This window comes from Diplotaxodon limnothrissa, linkage group LG6, assembly GCF_057381915.1.
Source record: "Diplotaxodon limnothrissa isolate DT_005_m linkage group LG6, D_limnothrissa_male_GT1.1, whole genome shotgun sequence".
In the NCBI taxonomy this organism is placed as follows: domain Eukaryota; kingdom Metazoa; phylum Chordata; class Actinopteri; order Cichliformes; family Cichlidae; genus Diplotaxodon; species Diplotaxodon limnothrissa.
The window spans coordinates 41,813,823-41,829,274 of NC_140601.1; the positions used below are offsets into that span (position 1 = coordinate 41,813,823).

The 15,452-nt window shown below is 42.3% G+C and overlaps 1 protein-coding gene across 3 annotated transcripts in view; it reads left to right on the plus strand.

Moving 5' to 3' along the window:
• Positions 1-15,452, plus strand: part of sorcs1 (sortilin-related VPS10 domain containing receptor 1) — a 212,772-nt gene that overhangs the window by 89,368 nt on the left and 107,952 nt on the right. For all 3 annotated transcript variants that reach the window (XM_085356482.1, XM_085356480.1, XM_085356483.1), the window contains exon 2: positions 1,733-1,800. In XM_085356482.1, coding sequence (XP_085212608.1) covers positions 1,733-1,800 — 68 coding nt within the window. The remainder of the gene's footprint in view (positions 1-1,732; positions 1,801-15,452) is intronic.

The following is a 15,452-nucleotide window of genomic DNA, read 5'->3' on the forward strand; positions in this document are numbered from 1 at the left end:
GCTCTGAGGGCTGCTCAGGGAGTCAGACTCTTGCGCACACTTGCTGTTGGATTTCACCAGGGCTGCCCTTTGTTCCCAGTTCTGTTCATAAAGAAATACAGGAAACACGAGACGTCTGCAGAGCTCATGAAGCAGACTGAGGACACGCTAGAGAAATGTAATTTAGTTATGGTTGGCTTCACTGTTTGTGATGGCTAGGATGAGGTTTGCAGACAAGTCACAACTTTGGCTCGGTGATGAGTGACTGCGTCAGGTGAAGGAGATCAGGTGTCTTGTGGTTATTCCACAAAGAGAATGAACATTTGTAGTGATGCTGATATTTTAGCTGCCTGCTGTGGGAAAAACAAAGCTATGCATGAACACAGAGCTTTTAATTTACTTATGATTCAACCTTTACCAGCTGCTAGTGACTGAACAAAGACGATCAGGGTCATAAGTGACAGAAATTGTAAAGCGCTTTGAGGGTCTCGAAAAGCGCTATATAAATGCAATCCATTATTATTATAAATTAGTGTCCTCTTAAGGGGGTCGGGGCTCAGGCTGGCTTGCAAGGGGCCAGTTAAGGTAGTCAGGGCAAAAAAAGGCGGTGAGGTGTTTCGGAAAAGTTCTGCTAAAAGCAGACCTCATGAGGCAGGCTAAGGACACACTGGAGAGATTATGTCTCTCTGCTGACTTGAGAATGCGTCAGTATCTCACGAGAGCTGGAGGAGGTGGTGGAGATTAGACTGCTGCTCCTCTGACCCAAACCTGGATAAATGGCAGAAAATGGATGGATGGATTTAATTTTGGAAATGCTCTGATAAAGTGATTTAGTGATAGCAGTTAATCATACTATTGGCTGGAGTAGTTTAGATAGCATGGGCTCTGTGGAGAAACTCCCTGCTTTCCTCTTCTAATTTAAACCGATTTCAAGCCACATCTGCGGGAGACAAATGGCACAACAGGAAGTGAGTGAGAAAAGATCGCAATCACAATCTCCTGAGCACACCGTCCAACCTATAAAGTCAAACTGCTAACCAGCACAACATGCAAAAGCTGTGTTTGGCTGTACATGTGTTGCCGGTAGTCCCAAAATCCCATTTGAATAAATATAGAAGCAGGTATGGAAATCAGTAGCGCTGTTTGCAAAACATCCTGGTCAGATTGAGTATTTGCTTTTAGCCACTATGTGAAAAGAAACGGATTCATGTGTATTTTCTGAAAAGCTGCAGAGAGCTTGCATTCACTTCCCAGAAAAGTTTCTTTTTTTTCACTGCTCGCTCTCCTGAACCTCTTGAGCAGAAGTGGAGACTCCCACCTTTTCCTGCTCTTTAGGAAAGCAAACACCAGAAGAGTGAGCTGTCCTCAAATGATGTCACTGTAGTCTGAACTGAGCTAACTAACGCTCATCAGCTCGAGTCCACATTAGCATCTGCTAGCATAACGCACCCAAAACTCAAGGCAGGCTGCACAGCAGGTAAACTTGGTTTTGAAGGCAGAGAAAGAACACACCAGGACTTTTTCTGTGTCAGGTCTATGTTATACAGTCACAACAAAAACCTGTGTTTCAGTATACATAAAAATTAGTGTCTGAGGCTGACTTGGTGGAGGGGGTATGACTTATGGCTTCTGCCAAACTGTATTCTTCCTCAAAGCGTTGGTGTCACGCTGCTGCCGTTTGACATGCCACCACTCACTGGATTAATAAGTCTGCATAGGCCACTAATTGCAATGCTTTTTTTTTGTTTTGTAGGTGATTCTGATGCTGACCAAACTATTTGACTTCAACCTCAACAGCGTGACCGAGAGTTCATTATGGAGGTAAGCTTATCACACTACATGAGCTCATGACATTTTCAGAAAAGCCTCAAGCAGAGCAGAGCCTGACACAACAAATTGGTCAAAGGGGACCGAACGCGGTTCTATATACTTCTGATGTTTTTAATACGGGGGTTTGAGCTGCTCCCAGCTCTGTTCGCAGGAATAAGTGAAACCAATTTTCACAAAGTTCTCATAATGTGAATTAATGAAACATTCACAGCCTGAAAAAAAAAGGAAAGGGAAAGAAAGATCTGTTAATTGGCGAGCCTTAACAGCAATGTCCTCGGTTGGTTTTAATGTCTGTGGGCATCAAAAATCCCTCACATGAAAGTCACTAATCACTGCCAGTGGAGCTGGTGGTCTTATCCGGCAAATTACCTCGACCAGCCTTGTTACAAGTGTAGCCTAACTTAAATCACTAGCCTCATTTCAGACTGTAGTCTGATGTAATATTTGCAGATGCCTTTTAGGAAATGGGGTGTATGTAATGTCTGAAAAAGAGTCTCAACAGTCAACTTAAAAATTCAGAAGCTGGGACAGAAGCACATCTTTGTTTGGAGAGAATTTTGACGGTTAATAGCATGAAAACAAAAATGAAGAATCTCTTAATTTTCTGTAATTGAGCCAAGTCTCAGACTAGATGGAAACCAATTTTCTGAAGTTTGCAGAAAACTGAATGTAATTGCTCACCATAACTCGTGCTGCACAAACAAGAATAATCATCAGAGGTTTTCAGTGCATGGCATCTCTTCTTTTGATTTTTTTACTTTATTTAAAAGGAAAAAGATTGTAAAGCTTCTGTGTGAATAATTGTGTAAGATCCCTGAAACTGAACTGCAAAAATTAAATGGCGACAAAGCTTCAAAGTGAAATGGTAACAAAAGCTTCAATTTAAATCACACACAGAAAAAAGCCTCATTTTACAGTTTCACCTGTGTGCAAAGATCCAACAGTAGCTTGACGGTTACTGTGCTGGATTCCCAGCTCTGCTGTTGAGCTTTATTCCAAACCACAGAACTGATTTGAAATTCCAGTGGCGATAAGAGAGACTGCGTGTCAGACAGAATTACGAGGGAGACGTGCACAAAACATCCAGAGTATTTCCATTTGATGTAGTGTTGCAGCCATAAAAATATAGCAGCGTGAGTTTGAATGTTTAACTTCATGTAGCTTCAGCAAAGTGTTCAAACAAGCTGATCCTTGTCTTGCGATGATACCGAGTGTCAGCAAGTGTCAGACACAGATTCTTTCTCTGTGATATGTTAAAGAAACAATCAAGTATTTTGTATGTTAGTTCCACTAAATACTGTGAATTTATACTATATTCACTGTAACAATGTAAAGCATCGAGAGCTTGTTCACTGCGTGTGATGACAGGAAACGCCACCCTGCACCTTTCACTTTCCTGATGGACTCAGTTCTTTAAAGAATATCAAACTTTAAAACTCTCAGAGAAGTGCGCCTGTATACCGAGTCATGAAGGTTGGGCTGATTCGAGATGGTACATCTAAATTTGATTTTGTGGGTCTGTTCATTAAATTTCACACGTCCAAGGTTATTTAAAAATCAAACAAACAAAAACCCTGAACAGACTTTGGTATGTTGGTACATTTTTTACCTTCTGTGCTTTCAAAACCTCACTTTGAGTCATCTACATAAAGTCAGGAAAACACAAGAACTGACTAATACTCATTTTTCCTGATACACCACAGACCAGCTTGCGCAGTAAATTAAAGCAATTGGATTACTATAGTTTGTCTAGAGTATATAAATCAGCAGCACGCACTTTAAAAATGCCCACCTGGTTAAACTGTAGTGATTTCCAAATTTGTCATGCAGATTTCGATCTACAGAGCAATACCAGCTGGAAAGCATCTGATATGCTTTCAAGTTTTCAGCATGGCAGTGATCCCAAACACACACAATGTGCCTTGGTGGTATGTTTTGGGTCATTGTCATGCTGGAAGACCCATCCATGACCCATTTTCAGGGTTCTGACTGAGGGAAGCAAGTTTTCATCCAAGAGTTTAAGGAAGGCCAATGGTCAAATCCATTGGCCTTCCTGTGTGGTGAAGCCATTATGTGCCCTTAACAGAAAAACAGCCTAAAGTTTGCACCTCTGTGCTTGACTGTTGCGATGGTGTTCTTTGGGTCATACTACAAATCTTGTCCCAGATGTCCTTGGACAGCTCTCTGGTCTTCCCAGAGTTGGTGGACAGGTTGCAATGGAAGAAACTGATAATTGATTCTGTGGACAGGTGTGTTTTATAAACGTAATGAGTTGAGTGATTGACTGTATGTGTGAGTCACATGGAATTCTGTGATTTCGCTGTATTTCCATGGTTATAGTTATCAAATGATGACATTCCAGTGAATAAACAGAACATTTTGGCATTTGGTTAGAATAAACAATAGTCCTAAAGTAAGACTTGATCGTATTTTGCTCTCCACTTTAGCTTCCACAGTGGCAGAGGCATGGTCATAACCTGAACCATCAAGACACTTCAGGCTTCCAGTGGGCCAACGATCCACTTGTACCTCAGTTTCTATAATTCGGTTACATCATAGTAGAGTTGTTCTTCTACATGTGAGTGCAAGGCCAACATTACTGTGCACCAGTCTGCCACAGTTAGTATGCACCTGCTGATCTGCTGTAAGTCAAAATTAAGGAAATCTGGCTTCAGGATTCAAGCCTGTCTGTGTCTTCAGCATCTGCACTGTCATTATCGTCAATTTCACCAAAGTTTGTGGGTTATTTGCTCTGCTCTCCTGCCTCTATGTTGAAGTTATGAACTTTCAAACAGGTAATAGAATATTTCAAGCCTTTTTGAAGTTGAGTGTTGGAGAGTACCAGCTAGCCTGAAAACAGAGGTGAGATTAGTTTTGTTTTCAGCAAATATGTGCGACCAATCATTTGTGTTTGTGTTTCTGTGTGAAAACTTTACAAGTGGACCCCAGAGTGTCGCTTTTGCTGTTTTTTTACCAATGGAAATGTGAAGGATGGAAATTAACTCTGATTCTAAAATGCTTAAATGATTTTTTCGACTGTCTGTCTTTACTCGTGCCGTTTGTGGAGTAAAAAGCCATCTGGTTTGCAGAATAACAACACAGTTTTCCACAGAGACAGCCTCGAGGCTTAAGCTCTTATGCACGGCTATAGCAAATGTACCATTATATGACTGCACGTACCTCATAGAGGATCAAGTGAGGCTGTAGCTTTGTGTCTCAGATCCCGCTACCGCATTACCCTGGTAATGGTGCATCTGCTACTGACGCTTCACTGACATCGTTATAAATCTGATACGTTGGGAAAACAGAGCCTCTTGTAATGGACACATGATTAAAGGTGCATGTGGATAAGCCAGACAGATTGACAGAAAGACAAATGAGTGAACAGATGATGCACATTTTGAGCTAGTGAAGAGGATAATGAGAGTGTAGAACATTAGTGGACAATTTACAGTCAGTGAGAGAGCGTGGAGCAAAGCCACATATACTACATTTAAGATAGCCCGCTGCTCTGCCGGCAATCCAGAAGATCTTACAGAGTCTGAAGCATCTCTGCCTGCTGCGGCCCCAAATAGCAGCATGAGGTAACAGCTTGAAACTTCATCATGCCGTATATCTGTCATGTGATGTGATGGGTGCTTGTCAACCTGTTATAGCAATAACAGACAAATAAAGTAAAAGCCTCACACTGATGTGCCTTGATATAACTAGATGTTTTTCTATGTTTGTTTTCACTTCATTTATTGATACAGAAGGCTTGAAGGGAGTCTTAAAGACCCAAATGCCTGGTCCCAAATAAGGACTTGGAATTTTTTTCTTCCTTTTGTCCAGTACTGTCTGTTATGGTCAGTGATGGGAATAATGGCGTTACAAGTAACGGTGTTACTTTTTTCAGTAACGAGTAATCTAACTAATTACTATTTCTATCGTTACAACGCCGTTACAATTACTAACAAGAAAATGCGGTGCAGTCGCGTTACTATTTTTCAACAAACAGACTTCAGTTTACAGCATTTTATATCAGTTGCACAGAAGTAGCTGTCTATGTAAGTAATCTGGGCGCTACAGCTTTAAGCAGCTGCGCGCGCTCCTGCGGGCGGCGATCACTTTTTGGCACAAACACCTGGCGCAAAGGGGGTAAAACAATCGCATGAGTGCTGCTGTTTGACTGAGGAAGAACAAAGTAGTCGTGGCAAGCCAATCACATGACCACTTTAAGATGACAAAGCAACAAGGTGATATATACCAGTTTATAAATTGTGTTGATAGGCCACTAAAACCAGAGTCATGATAAACAATATATACGTGGCGTTTTTTCCTCAATAGTTTTGCCACGTTTAACGTCTAAGGACAGCGCTAGCAAGCCCTCTCTGCACCATGTCAACCAATCAAAAATGATATGGCAACATGACATTTGGTTGTTTAGGAAGAGGGGGAAGTTTTAAGAGTGAGAGAGAGACAGAGACAGACAGCAGAAAAAGAGACCTGTCAGAGCTGCAGGTATCAGGCTGTGATGTTCTCCTTTATAGTCAACAGAAATTTTTGGAGTGGCACAAATAATTTGTGTGGCATCTTATTGAATGTGGAACAGCTGATTGTTATGTAAATAGTTTGAAATGGTTATTTAAAAAAAAAAAAGGGCAAAAGGTAAATGGCTGCAAATAACTTTGTTTGCAAAACTTGTGCGTATGATTTTAAAATTGACAATTTATATTTGCATTTAAAGTTATGAAATATGATTCAATAAACATTTTGTGGTTGTTACAGTAAAAAATATAACTTTTTTTACTATGATTTTATGTTTTTTGTCTGCTTTTAGATCAATTGTGTTAATACATTTGTTATGGCAAATGCAGATGGACCCAGGGAGCAGAACGCACAGAGGCAGAGTTGCGGTGAAGACAGTTTATTTACAGTGAGGGGGGAGGTATTTACAAGGACAAAGTATATACAACAGTGTATGAATGGGGACGCGGAGCCAGGACGTGCAGGTGATGGAAACACACACAGGTAGTGCGCTCGATCTTTTTTTTTTTTTTTTTTTTCTAAATGACATCAGAAACAGCAGTATGCGACATTACGTGATGGCAGAGCTTCAGTTCATCCTTTGTCTTTTTTTTTTTTTTTTTTTTAATAAATAGGACAGGGGGAATGAATGAGAGAAAGAGGGGGAGAGAAAGAAAGAAAACCAAAGGGGAGAAGAGACGGTGAGAAGGGGGGGGGGAAGAGAGAGAAAAAAAAAAAGAACTCCTGGGTCACCTGTATGGAGAAAAAAAAACAAAAACAAACAAAAAAAACAAACAGAGGAGACAGCAAACAACAAAGAGCAACATAATAATAGAGAAAACAAAGCACCATCACAATAAACTAGCTAGCCATAGATATCAATATTTACTAAATAATAAACGATATTGTGCAGCATGCAAGATAGACAGCGCACAGTGTGCTTTGAGGTAGCAGCCAAGAAAGCTTTAGTCCGCGTCTGTGAATACCCATGTGTGCATACCTGTGTGGATCAGCATGCTTGCATTCCAAAGGTTTCTCCATGTAATGATCTGCTAGGGAGTGTGGGGGGGCCACAGCCCCGTCCTCCAGGGTGTGAAGCGGGTATGGAGGAGATCAAAACTCCAGACATCCAGAGGCCCCCAGAACACAAGAGACCATGGAAGACCAACAGAGGGGCAGCCGCGCCACTGTTCCAGTAAGAGCTGAGGAGAGTCCCAGATGAGGGCTCGCCCAGCAGCCGCGGAGCAGAAGTCAGGGGGAGTTGCAGTGACGCGCCCGTGAGCTCCGCCGGCCCCCAGCTGTGCCTGAGTGACCGAGCCCCAGGCCGAGAGGCCGGGGGCACCCCACCTCCAAAGGGGCCCGAGCGAGCCCCAGGCCCCAGGCCCCGACAAGCGGCCGCCAAGGAGTGAGCCGGTGTGTACCCGGACGCCCACCCCCAGACACAAAGAACCACCAACACACCGACACCTGAGGGAGTCCGCCACCGGCAGGGGAAGTGGTGGTGGGTGGAGATAGGCCTCCAAACCTTGGAGGGCCTGAGGTGTCCCCAGAGAGGTGGCGTCTGATACCCAACCTGACATATAGACACAGACATACAGGCACACACAGATACAAACATCCATTCCCACCCTCATGCTCTCATATGCACTCACTCCACACTCAACCAACGTGGAGACAGACATAAAGAGACGCTGTACACACAATCACACTCCCCAAGCGTACTCTACAAACCGGGTCTAGGTACCCTTACCCCTGGAGGGGGGAATTGCACCCAGACCCAGGTGGTGTTACCCTTTTCCCTGCGGTGGGGAGAGGCAGACCACCCCGACTCCGCAGCAGCAGGGAGGCCCCACACCCCAGACCGCAGTCGGACGGCCAACTCCTCCTACTAGCCCTCCCGCTCCAGCAGGCCGCAGAGAATGGGGGTGGGAGAAGACTCCAAACCTCCCTCCACCCACTCATTGTAGTGTTGATGCATATGTGTTCTAAGGTGCAATTAAAACCCAGGAGGGCATGGAGCTACCTGCCAAGGAGCAGCAGGTAAGCGCATAGTCCCTCCTGCTAACCCTCAATGACTAAGTGTATTTAAAATTGAGAGGTGGGCAACGACGTCAGGGGTGAGGTATACACCCTGATGGTAATTTGGACTCCGTGATTGTGCCCACCCCCAAGATCCTATATGTATGTGTAATGAGAGTGTGAATAATGTGAATGTCTAAGTTGTGGGATAAAATTGAGGCAGAGGCAGCCAGAAGGGGACGGGGGGGGGGGGTAGCCTCCTCTGCACCCTGGTGACATACCCCCACTCCAAGGCCCTGCATGTGTGGGTGGTTGTGGAGGAGCGGGAAGAGGGAGGCAGCTGGAGATGGGGAGGGAAGGAAGGGAGGGGCAGGTAACCCCTCCCTGGGGCCAGCTCCCCCGCTGACCCCAGTAGGCACTCCCACCCTCCGCGACCCGCCAGGGAAGGGGGGCCCAGGCCCATCAGACCGGGGCCCAGTGCAGTAGCGCCCACAGAGCCCTGGACAGTCCACCCAACCCCACCACAGAGAAAACTGCACCCACCCCACCATCCACACATCTTCCAGACTACATAAGACGGTAAACGCCCAGGCTGAGATCTTCCTCCACCTCTCCTGTATCTCCCCCTCCTGCAGTGAGTTCCTGAAGAGAAGAAAGCTCCTGCCAGATGTGACCATCCCCCCCACCAGTTGAAGAGCCCCCCAGGCGGCTCGACGCACCGGCGGCACCCTGCTCCAGGGCCGGGCCCCCATGCACCCACCCGCCCACAACCCCGGCAACACACCAACCAGGACCCAAGCCCCCGAGGCCCGGCCCGGGCCCCAGCCCAGAGACGGAGCGCCCCCAGAACCTCACGCCCATCCCGGACCCACCCAGGGGCAGCCAGGTTGCCAGGTCAGTAACCCACGTCCGTCAGCACAGACCCTCCCCTAGCCCCGCTGCACGCAGCCGCGAGGAAACAGTCACCTGAGAGCCAACAGAGCCCCCAACCGGACGTGACCGCTACCCCGGGTTGAGCCCCCCAAGGAAGATGCCTCCGGGGAACCCCCCGACGCCCTAAGCCTGTCCCTACCCCCTCACCAATCACAACAGTGAAGGCGGGACCAAACTATGACCCCCCACCCCCACTAGGTGATGGAGCTGATAAAAGGGGCCCAGAGCAATTGATCTAATGTGGTGGCAGAGGCTGTGTCAAGACTAATGTAATCTAATAGATAATTTCTATATTGGTTAGAATTAAGATTATTTTTATTTTTCCAGTTCATGAGGACTGTTTTCTTGGCTATGCATAGGGCAGTGAAGATCATATGGGCTATATTCTTTTCTGAAGTGACATTATCTAAGCTGCCCAACAAACACACTAAGGGGGAAGTTGGAATGTTACATTTCAGACACTTTGATAAGTCTTCACATATCTCGCGCCAAAACTTTTGCACTGGTGGACAGAACCAAAGAGCGTGGATGTAATTGTCTGGTGTATTGCCTTGACAGTGTGAGCAGTTGTTGGAAGATGTAAAGCCCATCTTGAACATCCGATGACCTGTATAGTGCACTCTATGTAGTATTTTGTATTGTATTAATTGCAGACTGGGATTTTTAATTAATTTAAAAGTTTTTAAGCAAATCTGAGACCAGAAGTTTTGGTCTAGGTTGACTGATAAATCTGCTTCCCACTTTGCAGTAGGAAGGGATATTGATTCATCTAATTTAGAAAGTGTTCTGTATATTTTAGATAATAATTTGGGGGATTTAAGAGTAAGAAAATGTGCCACACTTAGTGGTGTTTGTAATTCAACTTGACTGAGGTTAAATTTCTTTTTTACTATGGATTTAATTTGTTGATATTCTAAAAACCTTGTCTTGTTGATCCCATATTGTTCAACTAGTCTGTCAAATGGAATAAATTCTGTTCCCTCTAATATATGTTCTAAGTATTTAATTCCTTTACAACTCCATTCTGGGAAATTAATCATATTATTGTTTTGTAATATGTCAGGGTTATTCCAGATAGGTGTACGTTTGCATGGGATTAATGAAGACTCCGTTATTTTTAGAAACTCCCACCATGCTGTTAGAGAAAAGCTGATGTTGATACTTTTAAAGCATTCATGTCTTTTGATGTTTGAGCTAATAAATGGTAGGTCTGAAATCTCTAGATCCTTGCATAGTCCCTGTTCAACATCTAGCCAGGGCTCAACTAAGAAGGTATGTTTTAACCATTCTGAGATGAACTGAAGCCTGTTGGCTAAGAAGTATTGGTGAAAATTAGGCAGATCTAATCCTCCTCTATCCTTGGTTCTTTGTAGCGTTTTTAAGCTAATACGCGGGGGTTTATCTTTCCAAAGGAATTTGGAAATATATGAATCCAGAGATCTGAACCAATCTTGTGATGGTTTGTTAGGGATCATCAAAAATAAGTAATTTATTTTTGGCAAGATCATCATTTTTATAGTGGCGACCCTTCCCATGAGTGATATGGGTAAAGATTTCCATCTAGTCAGATCGCCTTCTACTTTCTTTAGAAGTGGGATGTGGTTTAGTTTAGTTAAGTCTGAAAGCTTAGGAGAGACATTAATACCTAAATATTTAATATTTCCGGATTGCAGTGGGGCAGAGGAAGAATTATGGAAGGAGCAGTTAATGGGGAGAACTGTAGAGTTTGGCCAGTTAATTGAATAATCTGAAACTCTTGAAAACCAGTTTATTAAAGTAATTACCTCAGAGAGGTTGGTTTGTGTGTTTTGCAGAAAAAGCAACACATCATCCGCATAGAGACTGATTTTATGTTCTATGTTCTTACATTTTATGCCCTTAATTGTTGTAGCCTGTCTAAATGCTGCTGCTAGAGGTTCGATAAAAATTGCGAAAAGTGAAGGGGAGAGTGGGCATCCCTGTCTGGTGCCCCTCAGGAGACAGAAGCTGGAGGATGTCTGGTCATTTGTTCTGATACGAGCCGTTGGGGAATTGTATAATATTCTTATCCAGTTTATGAAAGAGTTTCCAAAACCAAATTTGTGTAAAGTTGCGAATAAAAATTTCCAATTAACTCTGTCAAATGCTTTTTCTGCATCTAGAGATAATATTATGGTTTCGATGTTTTTATCGTATGAGTAGTCTATTAAATTAAGTAATCTACGGGTGTTTGTTGAGGAGTGCCGACCTTTTATGAAACCAGTTTGGTCAGGATGAATTAAGAGGGGGGTCATTTTCTCTAATCTCTTTGAGAGAGCTTTGCAGATTATTTTAAGGTCTACATTTAAAAGAGAAATTGGACAATAGCTTGAGGGAAATAAAGGGTCTTTGCCTGGTTTTAGCAGGAGACTAATGTTGGCAGAATTCATATTTGGTGGTAGTCTGCCCTTTTCCTCGATTTCCTGCAACATGCTGTGGAATACTGATGCCAAAATTGTCCAGAATTCTTTGTAGAATTCTGCAGGGAAGCCGTCTGGACCTGGAGCCTTATTATTGGGCATACTTATCAGGGCTTCCTGGAGTTCACTTGGCGTCAGTGGCGAATCCAGTTCCATTGCTTGACTGTCTAGTAATTTTGGAAGAGTTACGTTGTCAAGAAACAGATCAATTTCATTTTTAGATGGGTTTATTTGTGGTGAGTATAAAGTTTCATAGAAATCCCTAAAAATGTTGTTTATTCTTCCAGGATCATATATTGTGTTCCCCGATAAATCTTTAGCAGCACATATAGTTATTTTTTCTTTATTTATTTTTAGCTGGTTAGCTAGAAATCGACCTGATTTGTTACTGTGTTCAAAATTCTGCAAGCGAAGTCTTTGTATAAGGAATTGTGTTTTTTTATTAATAGTTTCATTTAATTCTAGTTTTGTTTTGCATATTTTGTTCAATGTTTCCTGATCTTGGTGGGACGCGTAGGCTTCTTCTAGTGATTTGATGTTTTTTTCTAATTCCTGAATATTTTTGTTTTCTTCTTTCTTTTTGTGTGATGAGAAAGAAATTATTTTACCTCTCATCACAGCTTTCCCTGCTTCCCATAGAACAGAAGCAGATATTCCGGGAGTGTCATTAAAGTCTAAATATGAAGTCCATTCCTTTTTAAAGTATTTAATAAAGTCTTCATCTTTAAGTAGTGATATGCGCTCGATCTAAAAAAGGAGAGGGACGAGAATTAGGAGGGTTTTGCCCGATAACCGAGAAAAGCTTAAAGTAAACTTTACAGAGAGTTGGAGCGCTTACTTGGTACTGTTTAATGCCAAAACCTCCAGACGGAAAACAAACCAGTCGAGGCAAAAATCCTAGGGAGGAACCAAAACTCCTTACAGTCACCAGAAATAATCCAACGGCTCCAGCAGGCAGGGGCAGAATTTCAGACTCTCCAAAAACGCCAATACTCCGACACTAGTCTTCTGTCAGGTAGCTCCTAAAGAACACTTCTGAAGAATGCAGCTGATGAGTAACAGGTGTGCCAGGTTCAGTGACTCACTGCCCCGCCTACAAAAAGGGAGGCACCAAAAAAGACATACAGACAAAAAACACCACATAACCAGAACCCAGCTCCTAACACCAGTATGTCAAAATGAAAACATAACTGTAAATTCAGACACGTGAGGTTGTGCTGAAAAGGATGATACCAAACAAGGCAAAGGAAATAGTTTTTAAAGGTGAAATATAGAGGTACAATTCAAAAGTAGTTAAAAATGGCCAATTATACCCTGGACTCCAGAGGGTTAAACATTTTTTTAAAGTAATGAAATAGTTACTTTTCAAGTAATTAATTACTTTTAGAATCTTGTAACTCAGTTACTAACTCAGCTACTTTTTTGAAGAAGTAACTAGTAACTATAATTAATTACTTTTTCAAAGTAACAACACCCAACACTGGTGATGGTCATTAACAAGTGGTGATTATTCAGCTGAGGGGGGCAACATGCACCACTTCTGTTTACATATTAACACTGTTGCTACAAATGTTTAACATCTATGAGCTTTGGTACAAAATACTGGAAATCAGCAGACACAATCAGCTGGTCTTGAGTTTCCATAGCTGTGGGCGTCATCTACAAGAAGCAAACAAAAAATCTGGATGGAAATTGTAATGTAATTTTCTTTTTAAACAACCAGTGTATTGTTGTGTTTACAGATCTATGGTTTTATTATTATTCTTCAGTCACCCTTGCCACTCACTATGTGTTAATAGACCTCTCTGCACTGAATCATACTTGTTAATATTCCACAGCATGTCTTTATCCTGTCTTCCTTCTCTCACCTCAACCGGTCGCAGCAGATGGCCCCGCCCCTCCCTGAGCCTGGTTCTGCTGGAGGTTTCTTCCTGTTCAAAGGGAGTTTTTCCTTCCCAATGTCGCCAAAGTGCTCATAAGAGGTCATGTGATTGTTGGATTTTTCTTTGTATGTATTATTGTAGGATCTACTGTACAATATAAAGAACCTTGAGGTTACTGTTGTTGTGATTTGGCGCTTTATAAATAAAATTGAATTCAACTGAAAAAACTGAATTGCCAAACACTGATCTGGACCTTTGAATTTTGTTCGCACAAAGACAAGTAGCAGTGGCCTTCATAGTTTTAGAGCCTCTGTTGCAAAGTAGATCTAAAATGATTTTTTTACCACAAAAAAAATCTTAAAAGTTTTTTTTTTTCAGGTCTATCATTTCATAAAATACAGCAAAAACATGTTAAAGTATCAAATATAAAACAAAGTATCAAATATTCATGGCACACAACAGAGTTTAATTATTTTCATCGATTAATAATGTTGATAATAGACTGTCTCAGCTTTATTATGATTTTCAAATATGGTTTGCAGTTCTATTTTTCTTGGTTAATGATTACCCAAAAATGTCTGTTTTGATAATTAAGGTTTCTGACCCCCGACCAAGCAGACAATCCTCTAAAGCGAAGGCTGGACTGCCAACAAAGCTGAACTCAAACTTAAACACATTAAGTCTGTGACAATTTCACAATTACAAGTCCTCAATTAATGAGGTCGGAGTCTATCCAAAGAGATGCTTGTGAGAATTATTAATAGCGCATGTTCCACATCATCACACCAGAGAGGAATTAGAAACTAATCAGCAACATTACAACAAACAGCCAATAAACACTGATAATAATCCTTCAGAAATCCTCAACTTATCCAATTAAAGATTGAGCATAAGGCCCAAACACCATATAGTAACTTTAGCTTGTATTTAAAATGTAGACACCCTCAAGACGGCTTCAAGTGGCCACTACAGGAACTGCACTTTCTGGGACTTTCAGTTTGGTGTTTCAGCCCTGATGCTGCCGCTTGGTAAAAACAGTTTTTTGTTTTTAGTTACAATTCCAGGTTCATTGACCTTCTCCGATGGTGAGTGTCGGTGTTCCAGGAATTATGTACTCCTCTGTGTTGTTTCCAGTGTCTAGTCATCTGAGCCTTGAAAGGTGGCCTCACACCATTGTGTCATCTTTCAAAGGATCATAAAGTCGGCACATTTACACACTCAGAATTCAGAAGCCCAAATAAAAGAGCAGAGATTTAATATAATGCTCTCTAAAGTAATAATTTCTTGCCACTGTAACTCAGCTGGATTACTATTCTGACGATATGCAGTGGTAACATTTTGCCTGTGAATTTCAAACAGATTTATGGATGTTTTCCTCTGCAGAGCTTAAGTTTCTGGCACAACTTTACCTACTTCAGACGTCTGCCAACATACAGAGTATGTGGAGTTCAAAGCTTCAGTGACACTTGTAGTATATAGAACAGCTTTATTGTTTAGCTAATACATTTCTGCTTGTGGATTTCACCAGGGTCATCAAACGCACCAGGGTGCTTTTTGTACAGTCCGTATCACGCAGAAAGCCATATTATTTCTCAGGTAATTCCATTAAAATGCTCCAAAAGGCATTGAAATCACAAACATGGTTGAGATGTCCAGTCCAGTGACTAGGGTTGCCAACTCCCTGAAAAATAAATAAGGGACACCTCGTGGCCAGGGCCGGGCAACCCAGTTGTCTTCACCCTTCCCAGTGTGGTAGCTCTTTTTTTGTGTGTGTGAAATTATTTTTTAACCATTTGACTTGAATTTGATTTAAGCAGATGCATATTCTTTGTGATATGACCATATGGGAAACAAATGATCATTT